The sequence below is a fragment of the Talpa europaea genome (genome assembly GCF_964194135.1).
Source record: "Talpa europaea genome assembly, chromosome: 9".
NCBI lineage: Eukaryota > Metazoa > Chordata > Mammalia > Eulipotyphla > Talpidae > Talpa > Talpa europaea.
Window position 1 is genome coordinate 72,789,315 of NC_140076.1, and position 14,420 is coordinate 72,803,734.

Genomic DNA, 14,420 nt, shown 5'->3' on the forward strand with positions numbered 1-14,420 from the left:
TTCTGGCTGGGGTGCTCCCTGAGTGTCTCAGAGCCGCCTTTGCCCCCCCACCTCTCCTACCCACGCTGGGCATCCCCCTCTGCAGTGCTGAGTCACCGCCAGGCCTAGGCCCGGGGGAGGTGTTTGGGGAGGGGAGGGGAGGGGAGGGGAGCGGCGGGGGAGGGGAGGGGAGGGGAGCGGGCGGGGGGGGGGGCGCGACTGGACTCTGCCGGCTCCTTCCCCCAGGTGCAGACGTGGGAGCCCAGGTCTAGACGTCGGAGTGTCAGGGGCGGCCTCTTGGGGCCCCCGATGCACTGGGGACACCGGGGAGCGCGGCGAGCCCTCCCGCGGGCCCGGCCGCAGAGGCACAGGGCGCCGGGGCCCCGGCAGGGCGGCTCGCGCGCGGCGGCGGCGGCGGAGGCGGGGACGGGCGCGCGCAGGCCCCGCCCCGGAGGCCGCGCTGGGCGGAGCGTCCCGTCCCCTACAAAGGCCGCGCGCCCGCGCCCGCCGCCGCCCAGTGGGACCCGGCGCGCCGGCGCGGCGATGGCGGCGGTCACCGTGAAGGCCTACCTCCTGGGCAAGGAGGACGCGACTCGCGAGATCCGCCGCTTCAGCTTTTGCTTCAGCCCCGAGCCCGAGGCGGAGGCCGAGGCCGCGTCCGGTCCCCCGCCCTGCGAACGGCTGCTGAGCCGGGTGGCCGCGCTGTTCCCCGCGCTGCGGCCCGGCGGCTTCCTGGCGCACTACCGCGGTGAGTGGCCGCGCTCCCCGCGCGGGCGGAGCGGCCCCGGCGCGCGGTCAGGCCCGGTGGCGGCAGAGGAGGGCGGCTCTGGCCGTTTGCTGCCGGGCGTTGGTCTGCGTGGGCCCCGGGTCGACCTCGGATGCCGGCCTCGAGACCGAAGCCGGCTTTTCTGGGGCCTGGCGCGGTCGGGCGCTCTCAGCGGCCCTCAGGCCGGGGGCGTCGGACGCCTCCCCGACTCCCCGAGCCCCCCCGCCGCCATGATGCAGCAGGTCTTGGCGCAGCAGGCTGGGGCGTCCTTGTCGGCTCGCGGCGGGCACAGGGTGGGCAGGCGGGCGCTCAGGTTACGTTGAGATCTTGCTGCTGCCGACTCCGGGCCAACTAGCGCCCGGTGGGGGTTCGCCTAATGCCAGAGAGAACCTCGACCCGGCGGTGGTGGAGCAGGGCCGACGGGGGAGGAGTGACGCATGTAAACAAACATGGGGTGCTGGGCCCCCGCCGTCAATGGGGAGGGCGGTGGGGAACAGACCTCCTCAGGCCAGGGAACGCCCCAGCCTCCTCCAGGCGTTACCCCTCACGCAGAAGACAAATGGACGTTCACACACGAGACCTAGGAGCCAGCTCAGTTTCCTGCTGCACTGGTGTGACTGGTGGCCGCTAGGGGTGGGGTTGGGGAGGTGGTTGTGGCTGGAGGGAAGTGGTCTGCCGAGGCCGGCCCTGTGGGCGGTCCCGGACCTCGCGCAGCACAGCTGCCAGATCCTGTTTTGTTTTTGCTGCTCTTGTTACACGTTTATGGAGGTATACTTCACATACCCTGCAATTCACCCATTTAAAATGCACAATTTTTAGCATATTCACATATTTGTGCAACCATCTTCACAATCTTAGAACTTCGCAATACCGTGTCAAGAAACTGTACCGTTTAGCTAGCCTCAGGTCTCCGTCCTCCCATTCCTTAGCAACCATTATCTTTTTTCTGGATAAACATATTCTGGATATTTCTTTTAAAGCATGTATTTTGAATTGACTTTTCAGTGATTACAATGCTGTACCATCGTGTCATTATGTCTTTTTGTGGCTGAGTAATAACTCCATTTTATGGACACCACATTTTATTTATTAATTAATTGACAGCAGTTTGGGTTGTTTCCACCTTTTGACATTGTTCTTGCAGCAGATGTTGCATCTAGTGACCCACCGACCGGCCAACCCACAGAAGTATGTGTGGTTTGGCCTGTGTGGTGGTGCTCATCCTACTGTGTGTGTCAACTTCTGAAAACTGGAGACTCTGCACAAATAATTTTAGCTTCATTTGGGAAGGAGCAGTCAGGTGGGCTCGACAAGGGCCCAAGGCCCTTGAAGAGGGGCTGCACCTTCTAGGAGCAGGTCACAGGTAGGGTTTTCCGAAGATCTGCCTGGGCCTTGTTGAATTTGGACTCGGTGGCACCTTTCTGAAGGGGTAATTGGCCCAGGAGCTGCATGGTTGGCAGCCAACTGCTACCCGATGCTACCTCTGCGTGCATGTTTTTTGCTTGTTGTGGTGGCCAGACCCAGGTTGAGTTCAGTGTCACTGTGCATGAGCCATCGTACATCAGTCTCGCTCCCCTTGGCTTAGACAAGGGGGTTCCAGATGATAGTTCTGCAAGTGCCTCTTTAGCACTGGCCTCTGCCCTATATAACAGCAGCTTGTGGCCCTCTGAGAAGCCCTGAATGCTCATGTGCAGTCTTTTTTTTTTTTTTTAAAGATTTACTTATTTATGCATACAAGAACTCAGGTGTAGGCCAGAGGTGCGGGGGGTGAGAGGATTCATCAGAGATAGAGTGGGGAGCAGAACAGGTGGATCTACTGAAATATCCTGCTGAGGGGAGCAGCAGGCAAGACAAGAGAGGTATGCTGCGCCATGTGGGTAGCTCCTTGGTCTGCCGGGGATTGAACTTGTGCTACAGTGGCTGCCGATAGCTTGATAGTGCTGTGTCTTTAACCCCTGTGCCACCAGGGAGAGCCTCATGTGCGGTCTTTTAAACAATCTAGATGAGGATGGAGACTTGGTTGCCTTTTCCAGTGATGAGGAGCTGACAATGGCAATGTCCTACGTGAAGGATGACATCTTCCGGATTTATATTAAAGGTAAGGAAGGGGTTGCTTTGGGGTCCTAAGAATATCTGTTACACAAGTTTCCACAAAGAAGGAGTAAGGCACCTGTGAGCTACTTAAGACTGGCATGGTCATTGCTGTGTTTGGCTTGAAAAAGGAGTCCATATCCAAGGTGTCCATAGGGCTTGGGGTCGGAGGGTCCGAAGGCTCACTCTGAATTGTGCCTAGACTAAGTCTGTGGGGCTAGGGCACTTTGGGGGTGCTGTGGGATCTATGTTGGTGAAGCACAAGGTCAGCGGTGTACAGACACAGCTCCCTGCTGCTTTTCTCCTGCCTGGGCCACATGTGCCTGGGTGGCAGGCACAGAGATTGGGAACTTCCTGGCAGGTTCTCACGTCACTTTATAATTGTTACTTGAACAACTGAATTCTGCATGGATTCCATATCTGGAAAGCAGGGCCAGTGGCTTGCTCTGATAGCCCTGTAGTGGGAACGAGCAGGAGACTTCAGGGTGCTGGACCTCACTGTTCTCTGCCCTCCCTACAGAGAAGAAGGAGTGCCGGCGGGACCATCGACCCCCATGTGCTCAGGAGGCACCCCGCAACATGGTGCACCCCAACGTGATCTGTGATGGTTGCAATGGGCCGGTGGTGGGGACACGCTACAAGTGTAGGGTCTGCCCCGACTATGACCTGTGTGCTGTGTGTGAAGGGAAGGGCTTGCACAGGGAGCACAGCAAGCTTGCCTTCCCTAGTGCCTTCGCGAACCTCTCCGAGGTGAGTGGGTCTTCCCTGTAACCTCAGTGGGCTACGGTGGGCACTGGGTGACAGGAGCCCCCTGACCTCGCACTGCCTGACCCCTCTGCTTGCTTGACTCCAGGGCTTCTCGCACAGCCGTTGGCTTCGGAAGCTGAAACATGGGCACTTCGGGTGGCCTGGCTGGGAGATGGGCCCACCAGGGAATTGGAGCCCACGGCCCCCTCGAGCAGGAGATGCCCGTGCCAGCCCCACAGCAGATTCAGGTGAGGTTGAGCCGCTGGCTTCTCAAAGGCAAGGTGGAAGGGACAAGGGCTGGAGGGCTGGGTCTGTACCTCAGTGGAATTCATCAAGCCTTCATGGGTCATGATTTCCTGCTGTTCCTGTATGTCATAGCCATCATATCATCCTCACAAAACACTGCCAACTTGGGGTGGTGGTGGTGGTGGTATTCTCTCCATTTCACAAATGGGAACATTGAGGTACCTAACTAATTCACCTGCAGTAAACCTAGACCAGCTCCTTTTCCTGACTCACAGTGCTGCCCTTATGAGGTAGCCTCACACACAGGGAGAGAGATCCTTCTAGCATCTGCATTTTTTTTTTTTAATTCTTTATTTGTTTATACAAGCACTGGGTACAGTCAGAAGTGCGGGAGGGTGAGAGAATTCACCAGAGCCAGAGGGCAGAGCAGAGCAGGCAGAGTGACAAAGTACACTGCTGAGGGGAGCAGCGGGTGGCAGGAGAGGTCTGTGCGCCATGTGGGTCCCTCGCCCGGCGGCCGGGGATCAAACCAGCACTGTAGAGCTTCACAGCCCAGCGTTCAACTGCTGCGCCACAGGGGAGGCCCAGCACCTGCATTTTTGTCCCATAATCTCTTCTCTTGCATGTGAGCTGTCAGGATAGTCAAAGCCAAGTTTGTACAAACTGTGTAAATAAGAGTCCAAAGTTAAAAACTTACAAACTTACAAAGTTAAACATTTACATGTAACTCGCACTCTAGATTTTTGGATTCTGGTTTTTTTCTAATTTTATTAATCTTATTGTGTCCTTTGATTCACCTTATCCTTTGAGACAAAAGTGGAGCTATTTTTTTGCTTTGGAGTAAATCACATATCAGGGATGTGGTCAGTATTTTACACAGTGTGTGCTGAGCCATCCATGGGATTCCTGCACACCAGGGGTCACAGACAAAGGGGAAGGGCTCGGAGGATAATGGGGTAGAGGGTGTGCTCCACAGTGGAGGCTAGACAAGATAAGGCTACGAGTTTGTCAGGAAGGACCCGGGTGAAGATGATAGGCCTGTGTCAGGGATCAGTTGCTGAGAAATATGCTTTGGATTAAATATGTCTTTGTTTTTGTTTTTAAAATCAAAGCAGCTGGCCCATCAGAGGATCCCAGTGTGAATTTCCTCAAGAATGTAGGGGAGAGCGTGGCGGCTGCCCTCAGCCCTCTGGGTAAGTGGCTGCCTTGACTATTCTTTGAGATGAGAGCATTTGGTGGCTCAGTGTGTAGGGTACTGGAGAGGAATGGTAACTGATGTACGCTTGAGACTGGTAAGGATTTGTTGCCTCAGTTCAACCTTTGTCAAGCGCTGCACCACAGGCCACTCATAGTTCAATTCCCTGACAGATTCTTTCCAAATGGATTGAAGTGGAATCAGCCACTGTTTGTTGTGATGATCTAATAGATAGGGTTACTAATCTCATTTGAAGGGCTGGCCTCCCAATTTCTCTTTCTCCTTTGGGGGAAGAAGAGTTTGCATTTTACCCTGAGGTGAGCCTTTGGGTTTACTCAAGGACTTGGGTGAGTAGTTAATTGACTTGCCATCCCTCTTTTCTTTCCCCCTCCCTTTTTTTGGGGGGGAGGTAACCTTTCCAGGTGTGGGAGCAATGGAGGAGGTGTTCTGTGTGATGCGTCAGGTTTAGTGGCAGTCTCTGGGTGTGAACTACAGTGTGCACTCCCACAGCGGTGTGACCTGGTGTTACCTGTGAGGGTTTCAAAAGGATGTGGGTGCTACAGGACTAGACCTCATGACAGTTAGAGTCAGGCAGTTGATGCAAGTGACTTCTGATTCTAGATTACATGAAGCAGTGATCGGACTCAAAGAGTCATCTTTGTGACTGCTGTGGCAGGAAATGCTTACCAGTTTGTCTAAAAATGATGGCCAGATCCTACCAAAAGCAATATACAGATTCAATGCTATTCCAATAAAAATTTCAATGTCATTCTTCAAAGAAATAGAACAATTATTTTTTTTTCTTTTTCTTTTTTTATATTTATTCATTTATACAAGCACTGGGTACAGTCAGAAGCGCGGGAGGGTGAGAGAATTCATCAGAGCCGGGAGCAGAGCAGGCAGAAGGACAGAAGTACGCTGCTGAGGGGAGCAGCGGGTGGCAGGTGAGGTCTGCGCACCATGTGGGACCCTCCTCTGGTGGCTGGGGAGCAGCTGGGGATCGAACCGGTGCTGCAGAGGCTGTGGGCAGCTTCGCAACCCAGCGCTCAACCACTGCGCCACCGGGGAGGCCCGAAATAGAACAATTATTGATGAAATTCATATGGAATCACCAAAAACCCTGAATAGCCAAAGCCCTCCTGAAAAAAAAAAGAAGGGAATGGAGGCATCACGCTCCCAGACTTCAAACTATACTACAAAGCCATAATCATCAAAAGTGCATGGTATTGGAACCAGAACAGACACACAGACCAATGGAATCGAATAGAAAATCCAGAAATAAACCCACAGATTTATTGTCCACTAATCTTTGACAAAGGAGCAAAGACTATGCATTGGAGCAAAGAAAGTTTGTTCAATAAATGGTGCTGGGAAAACTGGGTCGCTACATGCAAAAGAATGAAGCTTGACCACTACCTCACACCATACACAAAAATCAACTCAAAATGGATTAAAGAACTAGACATAAGACCTGAAACTATAAAATACATAGAAGGAAATATAGGCGAAACACTACGTGATATTCACATCAAAGACATCTTTACAGACACATCACCCAAAGCAGTGATAGTGAAGGCAAAGATAAACAGCTGGGACTACATCAAATTAAAGAGCTTCTGCACAGCAAAAGAGACAATAACAAAAACAAAGAGAAACCCCACCAACTAGGAGAACATTTTTGCACACAACACTAATGATAAAGCACTGATCACAAAAGTCTGCAAAGAGCTGATGAGACTCAACAACAAAGAAAATAATCCAGTCAAAAAATGGGCAGAAGAACTAAAAAGAAACTTCTCTGAAGAGGAAATGCAAATGGCCAACAGGCATATGAAAAAATGTTCAACATCACTTGTAATCAGGGAAATGCAAATCAAAACTACCATGAGATACCATCTTACACCAGTGAGAATGGCACATATTAAAAAAACTAGGGCCTCCCCGGTGGCGCAGCGGTTGAGCGCTGGGTTGCGAAGCTGCCCGCAGCCTCTGCAGCGCCGGTTCTATCCCCGGCTGCTCCCCGGCCACCGGAGGAGGGTCCCACATGGCGCGCAGACCTCTCCTGCCGCCCGCTGCTCCCCATAGCAGTGTACTTCAGTCCTTCTGCCTGCTCTGCTCCCTGCTCTGGCTCTGGTGAATTCTCTCACCCTCCCGCGCTTCTGACTGTACCCATTGCTTGTATGTATAAATCAATCAATCAATCAATCAATCAAAATAAATAAATCTTAAAAAAAAAAAAACTAGCAACAACAAATGTTGGCGAGGGTGTGGAGAAAAAGGAACTCTCCTGCACTGCTGGTGGGAGTGCAAACTGGTCCAACCACTATGGCGAGCTGTGTGGAGATTTCTGGACCTACTACACATAGAGCTTCCATAGGACCCAGCAATTCCATTCCTAGGTATTTACCCAAAGGACACAGAAACATCAATTCCAAAAAGCACCTGCACCCCCATGTTTATAGCAGCACTATTTACAATAGCTAAGCTTTGGAAACAACCCAAATGCCCACAAATAGTTGACTGGATCAAGATGTGGTGCATATACGCCATGGAATACTACTCAGCATTCAAAAAAGATAAACACATGCAGTTTGCAGCAACATGGATGGCGCTGGAAGGGATCATGCTCAGCGAAATAAGCCAGAAAGAAGAAAAAATACCGGATGGTCTCTCTCATAGCAGGAATCTAGAAAATTTAAATAAGGGACCAGGAAAATGAATAACTGTAAGAAAGTGAAAATCAAAATCAACAAAAAACTATGAACCACAGATACTCTATGGGGAGTGGGGGGCAGGGAGGGGAGGGATTGGGATCAAAATAAGGGGGTTGCAATTGTATGGGGAATATAAAAATAAAATTTATTTAAAAAAGAAATACAAAAATAAAAATGATGGCCAGTATCTGAAAGACTGCTGATAGAAAGGGGCTCAAACTCTGCCCCCCCATCCACCCTGTGCTTCACAGGGTATAGCAGCCATTCCCTCCAACCTGAGGCCATTTCTGCCTAGGTAGCAGTAATTTTTGGGTTTTGTTGCTGCATAAAACATATGGCTTCTGTGCTGGTGGTAAAAGGCCCTCAAGAGAATGAGAACAAAGAATTGATATTGTAAGTGCCTTCTAAGGAGAATATGATGGTGGAGCAGTGTTCGGATCAGAGTAGGGAAATGAGCTAACCCTAAGCCCTACCTGCCACTCACATCAGGCATAGCAAAGGCTTGAGAGAGTGAGTAGAATTTGGGGACCAGTGTTCTATCTAATGGGCTCTTACTGAGGTGCCATGAGAAGCGTGTTTCCTTCGAAGGCAATAAATGAACAGTCCTTCGCAAGCCTGGCTGAACATCAGAATCACCAACACAGGGCTTTCTTGGTGTATATTTTAGTGTATGGCAACTTGATTAAAAATTATTCTGAAGACAAAGTCCTTTACTAGAAGAGGGAGACAACCTAGACCATCACAAAACCAGGTCTAGGTCTAGGTTGGGCCTTGAAACACTGCAGCTTTCCTCCCAGGTCCTGCTTTCTTGGTTCTGGTAAGTGGGTCTGGGGCGGGCCTGGGCACTGTGTTTTGAAGGATTCTCAGGTGACACTAGGTTACACTTGATGTTTCAGGACCTTGCTTCCTCTCTTGGGACACATGGGAATAATTTTTGTAAGTGCTTAGAGGTCTTGGGGATAAGGATAAAGGCATTTTCAGATCTTTCAAAGTGGATAGAGTTGCTCTCGATCAGTTAGGGAAGTATCTGGAGCACTACTGAACATGGGAAACTTCAGTCAACTATGCCACTGAGTAGTTTCACTTGCAGAGAACCATTCGAGGAATTGATGACTCTTTTGATTAAATTCTATTGTTGGCGTTATGGGTGTTTTCCTTCCCTTGATGAAGAACTTAATACCTAGTATGACTCACACTGTTAACTGCCCAGAAAGGACTGTTCCCAAAGCAGGGCCTCAAGGGGAAGGAGTCAGTGACAGCCTCATGGAGGTAGTCTGTGTGGGCTTAGTGACTTCTAAGGTGAAAACAAAAGCTTTGGGTAGGTGCTGTGAGAACCAGCTGAGCAGGTACACTGCCAATTCCCAGGACACTGCCTGGCTTGGGGTTGTAATCAGTGACATCTAGGATGGAACAGCAGGACCCTTCACATCACATGTCTTTAATAAAAATCCCTCACACACACAGGCTTTCGGAGCAGCAGGGCAAAAACTGTTGTAAGTTCTGCAGGCAGGAGTTCTGGTAGTTAAACTTTTTTTTTTTTTTTTAAGATTTATTTATATATATGCATATAAGAGCTGGGGTACAGGCCAGAGGTTTGAGAGTAAGGGGGTGAGAGGATTCACCAGAGACAGAGTGGGGAGCAGAACAGGTGGATTGACCGAAATACACTGCTGAGGGAGGCAGTGAGCGTCAGGAGAGGTCTGCTGCGCCATGTGGGTCAGCTCTTTGGCTGGGGATTGAACTTGTGCTCCAGTGGCTGCCAATAGCTTCATAGTGCTGAGACTTAACCCGTTGCGCCACCTGGGAGGCCCTAAACTTTTTTTTTTTAAAATCTGTGCCCACGTCTCAGACCCTGCTAAAGTAACAGTAAAGGTATTAAAAGAGAATAAAGCAACTTGGGCAAAGGAAAAAAGTAACAGAAGACAAGATAAAATGATGTCCTCAAACTTAGGAAGATAGGAGGGTAGTTAACCAGCAGAGTGGAGGCATCTGAAACCCATGTGCCTACATAGGGATACTGGCGAGGAGCAAGACTATTGTTCCCCAGGGAACAAGGGGATAGGTTGAAGATCCCATTAAAGATCACGTAGAGACTTCAGGACCCCACTTAGGCAGATGATGGCCCTTGTGAACCCTTGCAGGAAACGTGATGTTTAATTCTTGTAGCATCTCAGCCAAGTAAGTGTCACCCTTAGGGACAGCAGGGACAAGGGGCAGGGTGAGTCATTAAGAATGAGCTGTGGTTCCAGCAGGAGCCGGGGAGCTGCTGCTGATAGCACTGGAGATGTACTCCACGCCTTCACCCTCGGGGCTCCCTCATGCCCTGGCTGGACACACAGTCCTGTGGAGGGCAGCTAATGACCCTGGCTTCATGGAGAGGACTTCTTACTGGCCTTTTCTGGGGGAAAATCTCTACACATGGAAAAGAATGAACTTGGGGGAAGGACTAACAGGAAAAAGCATGTGAACAACCTTGAGTGAGATACAAGAGTTACTTGTATGCATGAAAAACGAAGAACAGGATACCAAAACAAGATAACAAATGGGGACAGAATTAAGAATTCCTGGAAATAAAAAGAATAATAGCAGGGGAAAAGAACTTCAAAAGATTTAAAGATCATTTGAAGGAAGTATCCCAAAATCAAAACAAAAGGCAGGAAAGAAAATTCAAATTTTAATCTTAGAGGCCCAGTATAGGAATGGGTAGGAATTCCAGAAAGAACAGAAAACTGAAGAGAGGAAATTAACAAAGAATAAAACACAATGTCTTGGCAGCAGAAAGATACAAACCTCTAGGATAAAGGGACCCCAATTGCCTTTTACCGTGACTGAAAAATACTGCAAAGTTATTGTGTCAGAGCCCATGGAAGAAAGAAGAGAGGCCCCTGCAGCTCTCGAGGCCACCTTAAAGGTTTGGGACAACAAAGACATTATTGGGAAGTAGAAGACAGTGGAACAATCAGTGGCTTCAAAAGTCTGAGTTAAAATGATCTTTCAGCCTAGAATTCTATGCACAAATAATCAGGTATGAAGCCAGAATAAAATTGTTTCTAGGTATGCAAGGTCTTAATTGGCATGTCTGAGACTGTGTGTCAGTCTTGGCCTATTGATAGGGCCACTGCTTGAACTGGATGCCTAAGTATTAGGAGCCTACAGCATGCACTTGCATGCCAAGAGGAAAAGCCAACTGTCAGAGTTTTCATTCAAGCTGGGTGAGCTCCAACCCTCTCTCTGACCAGAATCAAGAATGAGGTGCTGGAAAGGGGGCCCGCCGCAGAGGGAGGACCAAGGGCATCGCCATGACGAAGGGAAAGAGGAGCCCAGCGGAGGTGCTGTGCTGTCGGCCTGGAGTGCTGCCAGCCTGGGCGTGAGCTGGAGGCTGGCGCCAAGGGCTGGCCTCTGGGAAACTAGAACTAAGGAGATATTGATGGGCTCAACTCAAGTAGGAACTCTGGAGAAGCTGGTGGAGAATGTGGGGGATTTAGCAAAGAAAGAGGGTATCACTAACTACAAAACTCAAAACATCCTACAAGGGAAGAGTCAAGTGCACTAATTGGCCTTGCAAGAGCAATATTTATGTAATGGTACTAATACAAACATGGGATGTTGTTTGCACCTAAGATCGGGCTTTTGAAATAAGGAAAGGGGAGGCACAGGTTGATCTTGTAGAGTAAGAAATAAGCAATCAACTTGAATAATAAGGAAGGAGCACTGACTAGAGAGTTGGCCAGGCTGTGTGGTGGTGGATGATAGGAATCTTCACCATAGCCTTTCGGCACTGCTTGACTCTAAGCTGTAGACCTGGAGTCCTTTGATAAATTAAAATCAGTCAGAAGCTGTGGGTGATTGTGCTCACCTCTGTTTTCCCCAGAGTGTGAAGACTGGAGGTAGACACTGGGCCTGTTTTTCCAGCCTCATGGGCCTCATACAAGCTTGTTCAGGCTCTCGCCTGCCTATGGAGATTCTTAGCTTTGAAATGTGTTTTCCATTTCACTTGTGGCACATGGGCTGTTTGGCTTGCATCCTGCCTCCAGGGCTGGGTCCTGTCTATTGTGCAGCTTCTGCCCTGTGTGGTCAGAAAAAACAAGGTCTTTATGGACTTTCTGACTCTCAGACTGCCCTGGATGTTAGCTAAGGTTAATGTTTTATTAAGTGTAAGGAAGAGACAGGACCAATAAGGTGGACATGTGAGTAGTTTTTCTAGAAACCAAGATGATATGGGACCAGGATGTTGGGAGTTCAGCTCTTGGGACCATTTTGAAGCTCAGAGATGGCAATCCATTTGCCTTCTGGCAGCTGGGGTGGAATCCTGGCACATCCCATGCTGGCCGTGTGACGCTGGGTTCTATAGTAAACTTCACCATCTGCACCTGCATAGTAACTGCCACCATCCACCACTGTCCTGACCCATCAGACATGAGAATGGAGTGTGGAGGAGCTTTGTGAGTCCAAGTTCACCCATTCGCTGGCCTGACCTTCAGGTAAGGCTCTGAAGGACTTACAGGTTTTTGTTTCCTCCTTGGCCTGTAGGCATTGAAGTTGATATTGATGTGGAACATGGTGGGAAAAGAAGCCGCTTGACACCTGTCTCCACAAGCAGCTCCAGCACTGAAGAGAAATGCAGCTCCCAGCCAAGCAGCTGCTCTTCTGACCCCAACAAATCAGAGGGGGATGTGGAGGGTGCAGCACAGTGTTTGGCAGAGCAAATGAAGAAGATAGCTCTGGAGTCGGGGGTTCAGTCTGAGGCAAGCATTCTCTCAACAACCCATCCAGAACCCCTCCCCAACTCTTCCATAGTCAGGGGACCCCATTTTTGTCACAATGTGCATTGCATTCTGTGAACTTTGCTTCTAGATCTTGTAAAGAAAATTGCCCGTAGCTCCTTCAGTCCTCTAAGGCAGACTCTTCCAGGAACTGAGGCTGCGGTCATATGTCCCTAGCACATTCATGGGGCTTCTATTCCAGGAACAGATGGAGTCTGATAACTGCTCAGGAGGAGATGATGACTGGACTCATTTGTCTTCAAAAGAAGTGGATCCATCTACAGGTGAACTCCAGTCTCTGCAGATGCCTGAATCTGAAGGGCCAAGCACTCTGGATCCTTCCCAGGAAGGACCCACAGGACTAAAGGAAGCTGCGTTGTATCCACATCTTCCACCAGGCAAGTGATTTCAAGCAGTTTTGTCTGTTGACTTTGTTTCTTCAGAGCATCTTACCATGTGCTTGTAGACATCAAGAGCTGTCATGGCCTTTACTACAGGGCCTGTCTACTGACATGGGGTAAAATGAATTGTTTTGTCCTCTTGTGTCTGTATCTGAGGAATAATAATCTCAACTACTTTGAGTAATTTCTAAAACTTAACATCCATACACAGACTAATAGGCAGACGTGGCCTAGAGGGTGGCACTGGCTTTGGCATGTCCATGTCCAACTCAAGGTAGACATGGAGTCCATCCTCATGTTGCACATGGGGAGTGCTGACCTTAGAGCAGGAATCGGCCAGTGTCCCTGTAGGACCCAGACAGGAAGCCAATGTGTGAAGTGGTGGTGGTGGGGGGAACAGCAGGGTAGAGTGAGGCCTGTGGTAATCGAGAGCACACTGAATGAGTCAGCCCATACCTGGCTCCAGTTCATTAACGTCATGTGACAGTGTTCAAGGCAATAGTTACGTGAAAACCCACCCATGGACCACATTGGCTTCCTGGCTCCCAGTATCTCTTCTGCCTTAGAGCAGAGGATGGCAAACTATATAACCTGTGGGTTGAGAATGATTTTTTCATTTTTATAATGACTGGGAAAAAGTCAAGATGTGAACATTAAATACGGATTTCAGAGTCAGGTTTTATTGGCACATAGCCACGGTTATTTGTTTACATGTTGTCTGGCTTTTATGTTGTAATGGTAGTGTTGAGTAGTTGGGACAGAGACCAGACAACCGCATAGCCAAGCAGCTGCTCTTCTGACCCCAGCAGATTGGCGGGGGATGCTGCAGTCTCTGGCAGAAGGCAAATGGCTGGCCCTCTGAGCTTTGAGTAGTTCCTCTTTGCAAAGCCTTTTACCAAAAAAGCTTGCAGGCCCTGGCCTTGGTGAGAATTAGGAGACCCTATGGCGGGCTGTGCTGGGCTTGGCCCTACAGGTGCTGGATACTTGCTGGCTGGACAGGATATTGCTGTGTTTGGGCTGCACGTGGGGCCCAGTGACTCTGTCATGGTTTTTATTACTCTCTCTGGCAGAAGCTGACCCTCGGCTGATTGAGTCCCTCTCCCAGATGCTGTCCATGGGCTTCTCTGATGAAGGCGGGTGGCTCACCAGGCTCCTACAGACCAAGAATTACGACATCGGGGCTGCCCTGGACACCATCCAGTATTCAAAGCACTCACTGCCATTGTGACAATTTTTGTCCACCTGTTCTGTGTCCCCTGTCTCATAGTTGTGTTGTGCTATTGTAGTACCCCAGGGCCTCTATAAGGGCCAGTTTATCTGCATTCTTCTTCCAGAATCTGGGGGGTGGGGATGCATGAAGCCATTTAGGGCAATAGAGTAAGTGACATAGGGAGGGAGCTCCCAGTGTGTGTGTATGAGAGAGAGAGAGAGAAAGAGAGAGATGTTGTTTTTGATGTCTGAGAAACACTGATCAGTTTCCCTTGGGTGCTCTGGCTCCACACAGCCAGGCCCCCAAGG

At 50.0% G+C, this 14,420-nt stretch overlaps 1 protein-coding gene across 2 annotated transcripts; it reads left to right on the top strand.

Moving 5' to 3' along the window:
• Positions 1-522: 522 nt before the first annotated feature.
• SQSTM1 (sequestosome 1) lies at positions 523-14,130 on the top strand (the record flags this gene model as incomplete). 2 transcript variants are annotated; one of them, XM_084243939.1, is made up of 8 exons in its annotated part: positions 523-727; positions 2,748-2,843; positions 3,357-3,586; positions 3,690-3,831; positions 4,942-5,022; positions 12,269-12,483; positions 12,704-12,899; positions 13,973-14,130. In XM_084243939.1, the coding sequence occupies 8 exons, from the start codon at positions 523-525 to the stop codon at positions 14,128-14,130; spliced, it is 1,323 nt and encodes a 440-aa protein (XP_084100065.1). The 2 variants fall into 2 exon arrangements, with proteins under 2 accessions (XP_084100065.1, XP_084100066.1); XM_084243940.1 differs by having other exon boundaries at positions 12,704-12,785.
• Positions 14,131-14,420: the final 290 nt, after the last annotated feature.